General features: G+C 40.0%; 1 protein-coding gene across 3 annotated transcripts; it reads right to left on the reverse strand.

Moving 5' to 3' along the window:
* Positions 1-548: 548 nt before the first annotated feature.
* LOC135072605 (protein decapentaplegic) lies at positions 549-18,152 on the reverse strand. Of its 3 annotated transcripts, none has more exons than XM_063966597.1 (2): positions 17,962-18,152; positions 549-1,829 (listed from the first exon to the last, which is right to left on the reverse strand). In XM_063966597.1, exon 2 carries the CDS (start codon positions 1,810-1,812, stop codon positions 709-711), a length of 1,104 nt encoding a protein of 367 aa, XP_063822667.1. In that variant the 5' UTR covers positions 1,813-1,829; positions 17,962-18,152; the 3' UTR covers positions 549-708. The 3 variants fall into 3 exon arrangements, with proteins under 3 accessions (XP_063822667.1, XP_063822665.1, XP_063822666.1); XM_063966595.1 differs by lacking the exon at positions 17,962-18,152 and adding an exon at positions 4,863-5,081; XM_063966596.1 differs by lacking the exon at positions 17,962-18,152 and adding an exon at positions 2,951-3,011.
* Between the last annotated feature and the right edge of the window lie 607 nt (positions 18,153-18,759).

Consider the following 18,759-nt stretch of genomic DNA (forward strand, 5'->3'; position numbering starts at 1 on the left):
AAGGCTGCTTCTATAAATAGGTGCTAGAAACACACTATATGTTTGGTCTGTTCAATTTGTATCTGTTCACAAAACAATACATCAACAGTCGGCCTTTTAAACATATTCGGTGATTAGGCGCCTAGCAACGGGCCTGATGTTTAGCCTGGAGTATTTTATGGCTCATTCATTCTGTTCAGTTACCGCCGACCTTACCCAAGGTTAGCTAACACGGTGACCCCGCTACACAACTAATGCACACGATATTTTGACTGGAAAGTATCCGGCAGGTTGAACGATAAGAATTTGTAGGCCTTTGCGGTTTGCAATGTTCATTAAGTAGGGTTTAATGACTTAGTAGCCTATTGTAGTCTAGGATCTGTGACTACAGATGATTAACTATGATCTACTAAAGAATGAATTTGATTTTGCTTGTCTGCACAAAATATTGAATAGCTGAATAATGAAATTATAAAAGTACCTACTTTAAATGAATATAATATAGAATATTCCAATAAATGAGTAACTTACATGTCTGTGTTGTAAGGTGTTAAAGTAAAAGATGAAACTTCAATTAAAAATTATATGATTTATTATATCTTCGTTTTAATAAAATAATAATTACACGAATATATACACAAATAGATATGTACAATTTTCGAGGCCGCCACTATATGTACACTGGGTCCACGAGTTTATCACTAGGTCCGCACCGGGAGGGCGCCTTCGTCATCGGCAGCCGCAGCCCACCACCATCATGTCCTGATAGTTTTTGAGCACCACATTGTTCACTTCGTCCATGTAAAGCATCGATATCGGCGACAGCTGCGTCGGCACGCAGCACGCCTTCGGCACCGCGGCCGGGTTCACGGAGTTGACCAGCGTCTGCACGATCGCGTGGTTGGTCCCGTTGAGGTGGTCGGCCAGCGGGAACGGGCAGTCGCCCTGGCAGTAGTAGGCGTCGTAGCCGTGCGGCGCCACGATCCAGTCGCTCCAGCCCACCTCCGCGAAGTCCACGTACAGCGGCCGGCGCTGGCAGATCTCGCGCGCCTCCTTGCGGTGGTGGTGCGCGCGGTGGCCGCGACGCTGCGCCGCGCGCTTGCCGCGCAGCAGCCGCGTCCCGCCGCGCTCCCGCGCCTCGCGCGCGCGCGCGTCCTCCGTGTACAGCAGCAGCACCGGCTGCAGCGGGTGCCACTCCTCGTCGCTCTCCGTCGCTCGTCTCCGCACTCGCACATGGGGCACTTTAGCGTCCGCACTGTTATCGTCCTCCTCTATGACGCGCACTAGCAGTCCGTGGTTGTGCTCGGGCTCCGCGAGCCAGCGGCGCGCGGCGCCGAGCGCGTCGGCGGTGACGAGCCCGGCGGCGGGCAGCAGCGGCACGGAGTCGAGCAGGCGCAGCACGGGCTGCGAGCGGCCGCGGCGGCCGGGCCGCACGATGTCGTAGAGCAGCAGGCGCTGGCGGCCGGCGGCGCCGGGCGCGCGCTGCAGCGAGAGGTCGGCGCCGCGCGCCAGCTCGTCGCCGGGCACGCCGGTCAGGTTGAAGTAGAGGCGGAAGCGGTGGTCGCCGGGGAAGCGCGCGTCCAGCTCGGAGGGCGAGTGGTGGTAGGAGCGCGCGGTGTTGGCGGCGGCGGCGGGCAGCGCGCCGCGCGCGTAGAGCAGGCGCAGCGCGCGCGGCACGGGCGGCGGGGCGGCGGCGCGCGCGGGCCGGCGCGGCAGCCCCAGCAGCGACAGCAGCTGCTGCTCGGCGGCGGCGAGCGTCTGCTGGTCCGGCCCGGCGCCCGCGCACACCGCCACCAAAGCGCATACCACCGCGCACGCGCACGCCCCACGCATAATTCTCCTCGACCCACCTGTAAAGATACAAATTTCATGTGAGTACGGATTGATAAAACATCAATACTTAATACTAGACGATTAATTAATAATTATCCCCATACATTAACATAATGTAAGTATCAAATATTACCTACATTATCCAAATATTTTCAGCAAGCATTGGATGTGATAGTGAAAGATGCTGATGTTGCAAGATTTTTACAATAAAATCATGCTAAACGCACGTTTTGGAGAACTTTTTGATTTATTATAGACCCCTCATTTTAATGTTATAGGTCACGGATGCAATTATGAACTAGAGCTATTTCTCCGGCTGAGTAAGTGAATTTCTAGAAGCGGCCACACTCGCGCACTGTCGCCCGCCACAAGGGCCCGTTGTGTCCGACCGGTAGTCACTTTATCTCTCCATATTTCTAATGAATGCACCGGCACACAATGTAACTGTCCTCGTTGCATAATTCTGTCTAATCATGTATTTTCATATGAAGCATAAACTGAACCCACAAAGTTTCACGAGTGCAACACACTATCTCACGAACTATCCATTAACTCCTTGTTAAACCACTGAACACTTTAATTTGACAGCATAATAAAATAATTTAATAGTTTAACATTTATTTACAAATTATGTATATTCAATTGCTCTGCAAATAAGGCGTGTTATTAGTATTAGAACTCACTTTAAATGCTCTACATTTAAGACAACTGCAGGATATTAAATCTTAAATGACATTAAAATGTCTATATCATTAAGGTATTTCAATTAGGTACACGTAAAGTTAAAGTTAACTTTAGAATAAATAGTCATATTATGCAATTATTATTACAAAGTACCTATCTATAACACTTGAGTAAACATACCATTTATTATTATAATAGATTGTGCAATTCAATTATCATCAACAGTGCACTCAGTCTATAAACGCTTTGATTTATTGTATTTAGTTAGGCTGAGTTGCACCATCTTACTTTAACTTTAACAAACGTCAAAAATCTGTCAAATTCCATACATAAAGCACCGGTTTTGTTATAGTTACCGTTAAAGTTAGATGGTGCAACTCAGCCTTAGTGTCTCAGTTAAGGACTAGCTTCCCTAAACTTAAAAAAAATTATGTCATTAAGAGTAAAAACTTACAAAGTATTAACACTAAATCCACAAGTTTACTGATTAGTTTGAATGTAATTATTGTAATCAGTATTAAATGATTATTAGCACCGGTGTTAACTGATTGTAGGTTAACGTCACTTGTCAAACACTAACTATCTATTAGATAAAGACGAGCCCCCGACCAAGTCCTGCTTATCACTGAAGTCACACAGATTTGGTCGACGGTTTTATTCCGGAACCCCGAAACCGATATTATTATCTCAGAACCCCGCCCTTACAATACCTTTTATTGTCCTTCAAGTACACCTAAGGCCACACCCCCTCATTGTAACAACAAGCACCTCTATTTTTTAGATTTTACCCTTTCCTTGAATGAATTAGTGCGTATAAACAGACGTACGGACGACAGCACAATAAGGTAAATATAGTAGCATTTTATCTCGTTGCAATACAGGCTATTTTGCAACAAGAAGTAAAGCTTAGTTCGTATTGCTTAGATTACCGAACCGGTAGAGGCCGGCTCAAAAAACTTAATAGAGGTTTCGTAACAACGTACAATTTTAATGTATAAAGTAATCACCATAAAAAGGTTATTAGGTATATCCCAAAATAAACAGTGATAGAATTCACGCCTACGCGCCTGTGCAACACTTGTAAAGTTTAGAGATTTTTGATTAGATAGAGATAGGTGAGAATAACAGGTTTTACGTCGGAATGAGTATATTTTTAGAGTAAAAATTATTGCATTTATACCGTTCTTTGCACTTTAAAGCACAATTTGGTAAGACAAATGCATTTTAAAACCACGTTAAGGAAAAGATATTTATTTTATTATTTTTTGGCTACGAGCTGGAAAATATATTTCAGCACTGGCCCTTTTATTGTCTTGAAGCAGTGGTAGGGTACTAGGGTTAATACTGGGACGTGTAAAAGTGCTTTTTAAAAGCCTACTTGCATAAATAAATGAGTTTTACTTAAAAGTTTATTGCTAGTGTCTTTGCCATAACAGTGCCATGATCCTTGTAGTTCATACAAAACACAACAAATTATAAATCAAAGTACTCTGCCGTGTTTGTCTACTTCAAGGATTATGGTATGATCTTCATTATTTGATAGAGTGTTCTTACATTTGAAGTTTGGTGTGTAGAAATAACAGTCGACAATAAACTTATCTTAGAATCTTTTTCATAGAACTTATTTTTGTAGATTTTATGATAAAGTGTAATTAGCATGAACTTTGAAATTTCATTAAAAAACTGATAAGTATACAGCATGATCATTAATGAATAAGTAATTGAAAAATGATGTGCGCATAATTATTAAAACTCTAAATATTCACTTGTATAATATTTACCCAAGTAGATAAGAACTTTACAACTGATACAAGAGTTTCACAAACCGCAATCATCATTCAAGATTCACATACAACCACTTTGCATTTAAGATTGGAAAGCTACACACCTACAGCGCCTTATCACCCGACACCTCGGGGAATTGGCATAATTTTAATCAAAGTCGTATTATAAAACCAAAATAAGCTGTTAGGTTACATAAACGCTCGATGCAAATACAGATTTCACGATCAAACACTTTCCAAAGGCGTTCAGTAAAAGACATCAACGGGATGCGCGCGCGCATGTAAACAGCGTGCGCGACCTGCGCGCGGCCCTCGCGCGAGTCCAGGCCTAACATCGGCTGAAATCCAAACGGAAATCGCGTGAAACTCCGCGCAGCCGCCTCCGGCGCTGCGGGAAACGAGGCAAGTGTGCTGCCACACACGAACCCACACAGCCGCGACACGGCAGTCGTCGAATTTATATGTTGTTGTTATAATGTTTTGATCGTTCTAGCGCGGTCGACCGGATCGCGGCGTACGTATTTCGAAAATAATGCGGTCAAACCGGCCGCGGGCGCGCGACCGCTCGCCTCTCTCACTCACCCGAAATTTTAACGCATCCAACGTCAAGCGGGCAAAATCCGCGGTATCCTCGCGGCACAATCAACGCTTCGGGAACAGATAGAACTGCACTCGTTCACGAACGGTTGGGCGGCACATAAGGTTTGAGTGTGGTAACATCACTGGCGCGGACGTGTGCGCGTGAGTGGTCGCGCGGTTGACACTGTAAGGGGGCGCGCATGGCGTGCTCGCGGCCGGGCGCTCGCGTGCGGAATGAGCGGCGCGCGCCAGACGCGGCGGCGACGGCGCACGCCCCCTGCCCCGCCCGCCGCCCCGCCTCCTACCCCCCGCACCCTTCGCTCACCCCGCACCCTCGAGCCCTGGACCAAATCCCGACTCTCCCCCGGGAGGAACTCTATCAGCTTAATCGTTATCGTTAGATCTTGAGGTATCAATTTTATTGGGGTAACACGAGGTTAGAAAGAAATATAACTCGCCTTATATTAGTTTAGTAGAGTCTGTGTTACGCTCCAGTTTCCCACATTAAACGCTACAATTCAAAATTTTCCCTGAAAAAGTCCTTCCCTAACAAACATACCTATTGTAGTTTCAATTCCTACGCTTTCATGCTAATTACTCGACAACACAAAGGATATGACATAATTCAAGCTATTTCTTTTTAGAAATATAGATGGAAAGATTAAAATTGCTGCCGCTCATCGTATGTTTATTCTCGAGGGCATCTTACATCTTACTTAAAGCGTGGATGCACATAACATAAACAATTAGGACACCTAGGAATACTACGCTCTTATTTTTATTAGTCCACTTTCACTGTAATGACTCCGTAGCACTTCGTAGCTCGTAGCATTGATTTATCGTGACATTTTTCTTCGTAGTAAACGAAATAAATGACTTTCGTAGAGTTTCGTAGTCACTTATACCAAATTTTCATGTAGTTAATTGGAAGAGCAATTGTGTTAATCTATTAATTTACATTACAAATTCTACGTTTCAGTAATTTCAAAAACAATTGAAAATAAATAGTTTTCATCCTGAATAAATCTACATCTAAGTTAAATTATCAACTTCAATGTAGAGTCATGCTACAACACATTTGTAAGTTGCATCCAAATCTACACAGTTTTAAGACATTCAAAATTAAATGATGACGTAGCAGAATCCAAAAAACTACTTGCTACGAACGCTACGAGCGCCAAAACTGCGGGTAGTCACAAATTGCGGGATCTTTTAAACCAATTAACCTGAACTCAGTGCGCTGATAGCACATCATGTCGTGGCGTGACATTGGGGTCATAGACCTTGACGTGACAAATCCATTTGGCCAGTTCTTTTTGTGACTAGTAGGAAAACGTAACGTAAAAATGTAGCTAATGATCACACACTCTGTGTTAAGGAATTTTGTATTAAGGAAGTATGAGTGAGACAAGGATAGAGAAAAATATTTCTATAGTGTTGAATGTTATGCTTAAAACATACGTTGGCCAAATACTTCAATAGCTATCGCTTCCATTAATATTTGAAAAATTAGGAACTACCACTTAAATGTGTTCATAATTATGTTCATATTACACAATATTTATCTTGCATTGGCTGTTTAATATTAATTATAAAATGTTAAGTGTTCACGTCATTACCACCTATCTACGTACTTCAACTCGACCATTAACCAAATAATTGAATGGACAAACCACAAGTAAATCAGGTGTTAAAAATGTAACTCGTTAATGAGGTCATTATGGGAACGCTTCCTTTATTATTGTTTACAATATTTATTCTGCAACTAATTATTATAATTATTATTGTCTAGTAAAAAACCTCCATTAAAATTCTCCGGTTCTTTAACTTATTCCATTTTAAAAGTATTACTCATAGTAGTTCCGTCAAAAAGATAAGATGTAAAAACAGTTTGTGTTATCATACTCGTAATTTGCTTTGCATATCCGTAATGCCTCTGACGTTACCTTTTTCACGTTTTAGATAACCGAGAGATGGTTTGTTTTTATTCTCCGCTCGCACCTGCTCTAAAAGTATACAATAATAAGTGTTACGGAGATAAGTGGCAATACGTGGCGAGTCTGCGCAATGAGTGTCGTGCACAATTATTGAAAGTTCAATCGGCAGGTGCTGATGTGTTATTTTGATTAGAGATGCGCACGTGCTCAACAGATGTGGCTAAACTGTGTCATGTTTTTTATCAGTAGCAGCGTGGCTTGGAGTTTATTTCAACATGTACGGAACTCATTTGGGAAATTAGGATCCGACTAGAAACAGCATTTTGAAATACAAATCAGCACAGCTGAATCGCTATGTTAACAGTTTTTCTTTTATTCAATGAACAGTACAGTTTACAGACCATGTTGAGTGTTGCAATCTTCTCAAAATTTTAGTGTACATTTTTTCAGGCACAGAACAGGCTCATACTCTCATAAAATACACGCAGAATGATAAGGCAGTAAGTACCTACCACCAGCACCAATATACATTGATAACAAATGTGCGAAATGCCAAAGTGAAAAAGCTCCCAAGTCATAAAATCCAAAAGCAAGCGTGGCATTCGCGAATAAATTCCGTTCCTAATTATTTTAAGCATGCGATCAAGTGGAAATTACTGACATTGCTACCGCGCGGCTACCGCGGCGCGCCGTTACGCGCAGTAACCAACTTGTTCCTGTTTTTTTTTTTATCTTTTTTGGCGCGTGTCTCCGGTGCGCCGTTATACGCGAGGTGCTCGCAGCGAAAGTTAGAAGCACCATTTACCAGTTTCTTTGTGAATAAACAATCTCAAAGCATCACCAATGCGGACGACGCATACGCCGAATTTACGTACGCTCGCGAGCGGATTGTCACCCCATAGTGCAATTAAAGTGCTCTATTTTTCTTTCTTGATATACTTTTTTCACCTTTAGTGTCCAAATATGAATTTTAAATATCAAGAGCATTTAATTTAAGACAGTTTCGAATTCCAGCCATCTTCTTACAAACAGTTACGAAACTCTCTACCACAACTCTACTAAGTCCGTCAGATAATTCGTTGAAACTCTTGAGCGGCTGCATCGCACTCGCAACTATCTACCGGGGTCCAAGTACCTTTTCCGTAAATCTACAAAACGTGTAGTTAAATTACGATAACAAACTATGTCAGTGTTGGTTGGAGCCATGCCGTCTGCCACCCACGGCCGTCGCGTCCTGCGTTGACTCACCAATTCACATATAATTAGCCCGTTAACACGCACGCACCGCTCAAATGGTCAATTAGATCAACGACTCGAGAATAGCGGAGATTACGTTCCTCCTGTTGGATTCAATGAAGCCCAGGATAATGTTGTAATTGACAGCATTGTCTAGTCGGCGGGAGACGTCGCGTGACAGAGACTTCTCATGTTTCTGTATGAACTGATGAGCAGGACATATTAATTAGAGAAAAAATTCGCACCGTTCACGGCATTATAATTCGTCATCAAAACTTTGTAATCGTCGTTATTGTTATTAAGAGTATTATAACGGTTAATGCACAATTTCATTTAAACAAGGCAAGATTTCTTTTGACAAAGTTACATCCGAGATATTGCAATTTTGATTGTTTTGTTATAATAACCCTGTGTACCTAGCTAAGAGGATACCTATGCAGTCTTACCAAATCGAAATTGAACTAGAATGTTACATTATTAGACTCTACCATTTCGTCGTATTTAAAGCCGAGTCAACTATTTCAATTAGAAGTAAACTATTTCAAGCAGGACGTAAGGGCATTTTTGAAAACTATGGGGAAAAGGCAAAGGCATCTATCAAACGGCAAACGTATCTGAAATTCTGAAAGAATTAAATCATTATTTAGTAAAACATTTACCAATTGATTAGGTATGTAGTTAACCAGATTCTACTTAACCTGATTAATGAAATGTCAAAATTTTAATTTGTCGCAAGTTTCACCAATTTTTTTCAGCGGTTGGGACATTAAAACGTAATAAACAAATAGGCAGAGTTCGCTCCAAAAATACTCATACAAATTAGATTAATTTGGTGCTAAAATTAAACAGAACTGTGTAATGTTTGCTAAAACGCATTTCAATTACATAATTGAATACAACAAGTTTGTTTATGTTATATTAGCCACGGAATTATCACAATTTCGCGCGTCATTTATTATGAAGTACTAAATTAGCAGAACGTAGATTATACAGTGAATTTAAATTGGAACCTTGACGCAAGTTAACTTGCCAAAGGTCAACTCGAGTGCAATATGACGAGCTCAGGGCATGTTCTATGCGTGTGAGCATTTGTCATGTTTTTGTACTACAACTAGTGAATATTTTTTACAATAGGTACAGGTTTAGGCCAGCTCACATTGATTTTATTAAAAAATAGGATGTGTAATTTTTCCGTAGTATATTAATGGAACCATTATCGAAAATTAAATAAAATAAACACTTCTTACAAATTGTAACAGCTGCTGATCGGTCAATTAGTGTACAGGGTGTTAGGTAAATGGGTATATGAGCCAACACTAGCCCATGTTAACATGGGCATATACAGTGGCGGCGTAGCATGGGTTGGCACCCGGGGCGATCACCCCCCCCCCCCCCCCGTCATAAGTCCAAAGGCACCCCCTGGTGCCCACCAAGATTTTAGGGACCTACCGATTCGAAGATTGAAAGACAATCGCACCCCCCGTATCATGACATAGACCGCAGATTTGCCATGCAGATGCGCCAGTGAGTACTAATCTGCGCGACTTGTGTCACCCCCTAATGCTTGGCATCCGGGGCGGACCGACCCCACCGCCCCCCCCCCCCCCCCCCTTACGCCGCTACTGGGCATATAAATGGTATGATGATTTATAAAATCCGGTTTGTATGGAAATTAAAGTAATTAAAATGAAGATATCAATTTTCTGACTTCACCATACCATTTACAGGGTGGAAACGATAAGTGATCTCACTCGATTATTTCTAAACTATACAAGATATCGAAAAACTGGTTACTGATCCTGAAAGTGCTTGACGAGCTCTTTCAAACAGTACCAATAATAGGTTACAGAATAAATGGGAACTATCCGAAAATTCAATGTTTCCAGCTTCCATACTAAATGTATGCCAACCACACAATATTAGAAGTGTAATTTATTTTTTGTTAAATAATAAACTTAAAAAGTCCGTTTATTCTGTAACCTATTATTGGTACCGTTTGAAAGAGCTCGTGAAGCACTTTCAGGATCAGTAACCAGTTTTTCAATATCTTGTATAGTTTAGAAATAATCGAGTGAGATCACTTATCGTTTCCACCCTGTATATACCCATGTTAACATGGGCTAGTGACGGCTCCATTTACCTAACACCCTGTATAGAGTAATTTTTCTCAAAATTTTAGGTACTGATCCTCTGTTTCAGGATCAAAACCATCCCTTTTCGGGTCGGGAAGGTCTTTTACATATTGTAAAAAACACCTCTACAAAATATTAATGTCTATATCCATGTTTAGATATGAAATAAGATGTTGAAAGATGAACGTTTATTGTTCTTCGAGCTAGCGCGAAATTTCCGGCAACAGTAGTGCCCGACTCAAACTAATATTGTGTACTACATTTAGTTTGAGTTTAACTATCTCGTGCGCCATCTTCCGGAATCCACGGCCTTCAACACGACACTACCTGCGCCTGCGCAATGGACGCGATGCAATAGGACGCATGCACTTTGCATCGCCAATTGTTGTTGCAATTGCAACCTTATCACTCCACCAGACATATGGCATAGTATATTGACACTAACATACCGGCTATAGGGAAGTGTAAAATGAGCATAGACAATTTTCAGAAATTCGTACAGTGCGTCGTGTTTCATACATTAAAAGGATAGATACCTAACTGATGAATGAAAGATACAATTAATAAAACGCTTTTGAATTATTTAATTGACATAATAACAACATTACCAAGAGCCAAATGATACAAATAAGATGTATTTTACATTATCATGCAGTAAATAATATATTCCCATTAGCGTAACATAATTGTTCTTTCTTTCCGTAAACAAACTTAAAATTATCTGTTTATTTTGTATTGGTTATCAATTTTATTATACCAACACTATAATAATTGTGGATATCAAAGCAACGCGACAAGGTTATATGAAGTTGTAGATACCTAAATGTTATGAATAATTTCTAAGAAATTGATTTAAGTTTATTTTACTTAGAATCAATAGGTAAACAGAGTTGTTTAATAATTTTGTAAGATTAAATTATTGGAAACGTATGGAAATATAATAATATTATCTCTAGAACAGGTTCTTTAAATCAGTTCTTTACCTATTTAATTTAACTTCTCAGTATTTTAGACTAAAAGAAGCTTTTTTTTTTTTTTTTTTTTTTCTCTTTATTTGGGACAACAAACAGTTACATTGAGGGCTTATGTACTAAATCTTAATAATTTGAAAATGTTGTAACAATGCAACCAGCACCATTGTCCACAGATAGGATCTAAAGTAGTAAATTGCAGAGCTTCGACAAAATTAAACTATTACTTAATGTGTAAATGATGTTAGGGTTTACAAGATTCAGATGTTTATTCCAAAATACTCGCAACGCACCTGTTAATCGTCATGCATGTTATGATCAAATCCTATTAATATTATAAATGCGAAAGTTTGGATGTCTGGATGTTTGTTATTCTTTCACGCAAAAACTACTGAATGGATTTTGATGAAACTTTACAGTATTAACCCAGAATAACACAATATAGGCTATAATTTATGACGATACTAGCTTTCCGCCCGCGGCTTCGCCCGCGTGGAATTTTGTCTGTCACAGAAAAACTTTATCGCGCGCGTCCCTGTTTCAAAAACCGGGATAAAAACTATCCTATGTTCTTTCCCGGGACTCAAACTATCTCTATGCCAAATTTCATCAAAATCGGTTGCGAGGTTTAAGCGGGAAAGCGTAACAGACAGACAGACAGACAGACAGACAGACAGAGTTACTTTCGCATTTATAATATTAGTTGGGATGTGACAAACTAAATTTCACGCGGGTGAAGCCGTGGACAAAAGCTAGTTAAATAGTTCTGTTGAGTTTCAAAGTATTCTGCCAAACGTTATCATCACGTTTTTACTATGAAATCCAGTTACTACCAGCACAGCTACCAGCTTAATTTATTCAAACGTACGACGTCGCGGCCGTAAATATTACCAAAGTAACTCGCGTGAGTCTTCTCTCGTCTACGAGTATATGTAGGTAGTTGTGTCCTATCAGACTTCTTACCCTGGGTTACACCATCAAAAATCAGTCAAACTTCAAACAAAAACACCGAATATGTAAGTTACGGTCAAAGTATGGTGCAAATCAGCCTTTATTGTTTTATAGTCAAATAGCTAATCCGTTGGAAAAGTAACTTTCGGTAACTTTTGAATCGATAGCATAATAAAGGTTTAACGAAAGTGAATTTTTTATACGATAAACGTTAAACTCTACTTGATAGAAACAGCATTTTAAATGTCATTGCATTAGTAATTTACAAATTGTAAAAAAAGTTGTTATTAACTGGAATTTTAAGAAAGATGAAATATTAATAAACTAAGGATGCATCATAGGAGTTTATAATAATAATTTAATCTACATATTTATTCTACATCGGAACTTATTACGTGGCGCGGCATGGTTGGCGTGCTGTCATTTTATCAAATTAGGAGTAGGTTTAGGTAGGCTCTACATAAGTAACGAATAATAACGAAGTAACGGGAGGACGATCCGTTAAAGTGAACAGAACTACCAAACTTCATAGGTACTTGTTATAAATTAATCCATTGTTAACTTCATCAATTTACGGAGTAAGTCTTGTGTCTAGTTATGCCTGATAGATAAACGGGCCTATTCCCACCTCTCCAACTCCTGTGTAGCCAGGATCTACAGCTTGATCGCCAATAAAAACCCAAGCAGTGAAGGTTAAGTTTGTCCCGGGGAAAGTTAAACTGTCATTGGATCCGCAACGAAATTAATCAGAAGAACATGGGAGGAGCTCGAAGTTAAGATTCGACTTCCCTCTAGTGCAAAGCGGATGACACGAGACAAAACAAAGATTTAAGTAACATTTAAGAAAAGATATGCCGGGAGGTGCCTGGATGCGGGCGGCGCAGGACCAGTCGTTGTAAAAATCCTTGGGGGAGGCCTATTGTCCAGCACTGGACGTCATTCGGCTGAAACGAACGAAGAAAAGATATGTACCAGGGACAGTAAGCATGAATTATGAGGATCTCTCTTGTCAATTACATAGTTGAGTTGTAGTAAAGTTATCATACTGTTAGGACTATTAGCAGATATCTACTACCTATGTATATTTTTACTATTTGTAGAACTTGTTGTTCATCTATAATTAGAAATCAAAGACGTAAAAGATTTCTGACGGAGATATTACATATATTTTAGAGTAAAAATAATTTTGTATTTACCTAACCTTGATGAACTTGTTATGCTAAAAAGATAACGTTCAAAAAGAAAACTTTTCAACAGAATTAAGTTTAATCAACATGTTAAATTAACAGATTGAATTGAGCATTGTTTTGACCGGCTATCGCAAAAAAATGTAATTAAACCTACGAGTATGTTAAAAAATACCGCTAATCTATATATATAAAAGAAAGTCGTGTTAGTTACACCACTTATAACTCAAGAACGGCTGAACCGATTTAGCTGAAAATTGTCAGGGAGGTAGTTTAGAGTCAGGAGAAGGACATAGGATACTTTTTATTCCGTTCGACAGCATTCCCGTGTGACTTGACATGAAATGTCAGTCACTATAAAACGTGGTATAACAAAAAATAATCAGACTTGGAATAACAAACCACGCGGGCGAAGCCGCGGGCGGAAAGCTAGTGGCTATATAAAGTTAGGATATCGATTTTTTATACTTATATCACAATTAGATATAGGTAAATGACATAAGATCTCTTTGAGCAGTACACCACCAGAACCAAAGCAGTTAATTCCTTTTTAAATGCTAAGTTCCGTTTTTAAAATATATTTCAACAGTTTTAATTGTGAAACGCAACGTGGGGCTTTATTTAAATTATGTTCTCGCTTGGAACGGTGGCGCAGGTCTATGAGACCGGTTTTAAAATCGGCTTTATACGGGGCGACTTTAGAGCCATGCATGTAAACACGCTATTCTCAGGTCTATTCCACTTTGATCACCTGGATTTACTCAATACTGTATCAAATAATCTTCTATAACAAAAATGAATTGCTGTTCGTTAGTCTCGCTAAAACTCGAGAATGGCTGGACCGATTTTGCTGATTTTGGTTTTCAAATAATGTTGTAGTCCAGGGAAGGTTTAAGCGGTAAGAAAACATGGGAAAATTACGATTTGAATCTCACGCGGACGAAGTCGCGGGCACTTCTAGTACTGTATATTATAATACAATAATACTGGATCACCTACTCTCGGTCTATTCTACTTTGATCACCTGGATTAAATCACCCCGATGATCAAAGTGGACTCTAGACTCATTTTGATGTACTTTGATCACCCATGGCTAAGATCACCTATAGGTGATCAAAGTGGACTTCTTATGCATGGTTGATCAAAGGACACAAAGTGTCACCTGGTTGATCTAATCCAGGTGATCGAAATGGAATAGACCTACTCTCAGGGTAAACAGTTTACTATTCATTGTTGATAAGTAAATACATTTACGTTTATCGTTTTATTTCAAAATACCTCGTCGTAACATCATACTCGTCTCTACTCCACACATTTATAACGCGTTCACGTCAGTGTTACCTCGGTGTTGATGATTTGGGAATCCCCACAATTTCTCCAGCTTTTAGTTACTTCAATTACAGCTCCAATTCGTTTACACTCAGCTCTATTAAGTCCTTTCGTGTAAATCTCACTTCCACGTACACAAGCAGACCTTAACAAATGTATTGATCACTCTTCAAGACAAAACCCGCTTATAAATGGTATGGATCTCTCTATCTGGCGTCATTCTATTGCCACTTGGCGTCACTCTTGCCACATGGCGTCATCCAGGCGTCAAAAGTACGTATTTTTATGGTTTGCAACTTTCGTCGACACGAAATTAATAAACTCGAGTCCCTAATGCTCTTTTTTCGTCGCTTATAATTAATTTTGTTATGCCACATTAAAGTATAGGTAAATAAAAATGTTATATTTTATTCTACTTAACTGGCTGGCGCCGGTTTGTACAACTCAAGGATTGTTATTCCTTTTAGCTGCGAGTATCATTTATGCCATTTTTTTATCATAGCGTAAAACTAGTTTTTTCTTCTCCGTGACCTAAATGAATGTGGAATTAGTGCTGACCTTTAGAAAAATCTTCGTTATTAGACTTTTCGCTGTGTGCTACACTATTATAGCCTCCTTTCAAAGAAATATTGGACAGTAAACGGAATCAACTTATACCTAAAAGTACATCCATCATCGGTGAGAACAAATCTCGCGTCTCTCGTGAATGTGTAGGGTGGGTAAGGCCTGCGCTAGCGCATAGATATAGAGCCACGTGGCCGGTGTCAATAGGACCGACGATATCTGTCCAATTCAAAGAAAGCCGCCTTAAAATCACGCGCACTGTCTGTGACAAGTTTCTCGAAAACAACGTAGAATCTGATGGTTTTCGAAATTAAAACTTTTTTTTTTCTCCAAAGATCCTGGCCATATTTTTCTGGCCTAAGTGGAACCACACGTCACTTCTAGAAATGTATGATAGAAGAAGAGAGATAAAGAGTTAAAGATAGATAGAAATCTAATCACAGTGAGTGATTGCTTCTAGCCCTAGCCCCTCTACGAAAAAGGCGGCGTCAGCGGAGTCATCAGACCGTGAGGCAGACGGCCTTCCAACTCTTCGTGGTTGGATGCCCACCAATCCTACTAAGTATATAAGGCATGCCAATTGCCACAGTACAAAGTGAGCACCTTCATTTTTATGTAATGTAAATAACGATGGATCATTGATGTTTATAACATGCCATGTTTTGAAATGAAATAGGTAAGTTCCAGTTTTTTTTGTATGAGAGCATAAAATATTATAAAGTTTCAGCTATGACCAAAATGGTGGAAATCACTGCTATTGCGCTAGTTACTGTTTATAATTCCTAATAATAGAGCAATATGTGAGCCACATTTGGCAGATTCGTTACTTACTAAATTCTACCGGGTAACTTTTAAATCATTGGCATCCTTTTAAACTAAGACTCTACTCATGGTACATAGTAGCTACATTCCCTGAATATGAGACGAATCTGATGAGTTCAAAATTAAATTCAAAAATTAAAACCTTGTACCTACAGCACATCAAACTTAACACTGTGTCATCTTATTTCGATGTAGTAGGTGTTATTCTGCAACAAAAATGTCTGATGTGCTGTTAACTGTACAATCGTTCTAAACTCTTTTTAAGAGCAAAATTGTAAAATTAAGACAAATAAGGGTTCCTTGTCAGGACTACGGAACCTTAAAAACTGAGAGTCTTAGTTTAAAAGGATGCCAACGATTTTAATGTCACCCTATATATTGAATTAGGTAGAGCTCTACCTTAATAACAATGCAAACGTGAAATGCCAAATCTTCTGAGGTGCATAGGCAAATAGGCAACCTAGGAGTATGTACAAGGTTTTCTATGAATATGGTCAATCTAAGCTAGCTCTATTTCCCACTAAGCAGGTAGGTACATAGGTAGAGTTATGATTTTGTGCCAATCTGGAACTATCCAAAGTTCAGAGCTTAAGTAGTGGTACTTATGATGAGTAACAGGTAACGTTCCTGATTTTAATGTCCTTCAATGTCATGCATGTGTTGAAATGTTTCGCAGAATCGAGAGGATGCATTAATGAACCTCAAATTTTTCTTACAATCGGGACTGAGACCGTGCCGTTGCGTGTTCGACACTGATCTACGCAAACAGCTGTCTGTGTCGCATAGAGGTCTCACTCCGAAGATCCATTGCACATTATGATAATTTAAAAGTCAAAGTTCCTAAGAACAAGTAGGTACCTACACTCGAAGTTTAAAGTGCGCAAAATAATGAATGTACAAGGGATAAATAAGTAATTAATTGATTCACTTCCCCATGCTAACTAACCGATTCGCTGTTTCAAAGCGTATACATTTTTATCAACTTAGATGTGTATCCCATACTGCAAAAAGTTTCTTCTTTACACACTGAAATGCCATTAAATTGTGTCAACATCTTGCAAGAAATACTTGTGTTAAACCAGAAAATAATGATGAAACACAATTTACCAGACTGATTGACTCTATGTTAATTACTTATTTACAGAAACCTTATTGTTGCTGATAAAACTATTCCCCTACTTAGTTTCTATCGAAGTACTTAGTATAATATTATCTAGAGCCAAGTAAGAATACCTATAGGCAATCTCTTATTGTCTGGCTGTTTATCAAAACAAAACTTTCTTTTACTGACATCAAGATAGCAAAAAATTGTAGGCGCAGGCGCAGGCGAAGTTTCCTAATAATTGTATTATTTATTAGTGAGAGAGCGAAGTCCTTACCCACCGAGCCTATTAATATCACAATTACACACATTTTCCTGTATTTGGTGTTTATTTAGAACACACATTTATGGAGTACCTATTTTCATTGTGATATTATTAGAAGAGCACGCACTATTACGATGCACATTGTCTTTATGCAGAACATATGGTTGATAATGTTGCATTATATATTCACGTCAGCGCACTCGATAAGAGCTTCACCAAAAACGTCATCTGTTATCAACAGACAGTGATTTAATTGGAACAAGGTAATAATTTACATCTACTTACATTACAATATTATCACCGTAACGCCGGCCGATTTCTCAGTATCAATAACTTGTTTGCGAGCTATCGAATAATACGACTCCTCGAGTTGTATTTATTTATATTAGTAACGTTCTTGCATCAAAATATGTTTATTCCGTGACCGTCGATAAAGAGGTAGAGTCGCAGTCTTAACTAACTGATCTTAGGAAGATAACCACCTGCCAAAGCTATCTGAACTTACTTTATGGATGAAAGTAGGTTGTTCGAGTGTCTGTATTGGTTCACCTAGGAAGAGCTCATGTTTGCAATAGGTGGTTAAGTATGAAGCTACAAAAAACATACGTAGGTCATCGCACGTAGTGCAGCAGTTGAGAGCGCTGCGGCGGCGGCTCCGGCGCGCTGGGCCCGGCGGCGGCCAGCTCGCGGGCGACACCGCTCGGGCTCGGGCTCGGACCACGGGCGCTGATCGAAAGTTCAACGCAAGCGCGCATATGTAAATATCGGCACATTTACAAGCGAAAGGGTTCACCAGAGCGGCGCACTAACGCAGCGTTGCGCGGGAACCAGTCAGGTGAGATTCCTACGGCGTCCGATAGAAAAATGTCGAACGAGCTTCGGGTCCATCACTCCGCGGGTGTGTGGTACGCAACGCGGCCGCCGCTCGACTGCCGCCCTCCTCTCACCGCCACACTCTGGTATATTTATCGCTTAATTATTGAACTCGGGTAACAATTATGAAGCTCGGCGAGTGTCAGGCGTTTGCGGCCAGCGGAGGGTGCGCGGCGCTACCGCGTCTGCGGCGCGCGTTGCGTCACAGCTCACGCACCGCGCCGCAAGCGCAGCCTTCAGATTTTATCTCACCACCCAGCAACCGAAACGCAGCTCACCTGTTATTCATTTTATACCATTAACCTCCAACTTACATCACTTATCAATATCTTCCTGACTTCTGTTTCCGCGGTAGGTATCATGTCATAATTATTGTAACGAGATATAATTTATTCAAACTTGTAGATCTTTCTTACACGATAATAATAACACTGCTTGCTTCGAAGGTACCTGCTTACGTAGGTACTTTACATTTCATTTTTTTAAACTGATACCCATCCCATGATATGAAAGTCTCTCCTTTAAATTAAC

Source organism: Ostrinia nubilalis, chromosome 6 (assembly GCF_963855985.1).
Source record: "Ostrinia nubilalis chromosome 6, ilOstNubi1.1, whole genome shotgun sequence".
NCBI lineage: Eukaryota > Metazoa > Arthropoda > Insecta > Lepidoptera > Crambidae > Ostrinia > Ostrinia nubilalis.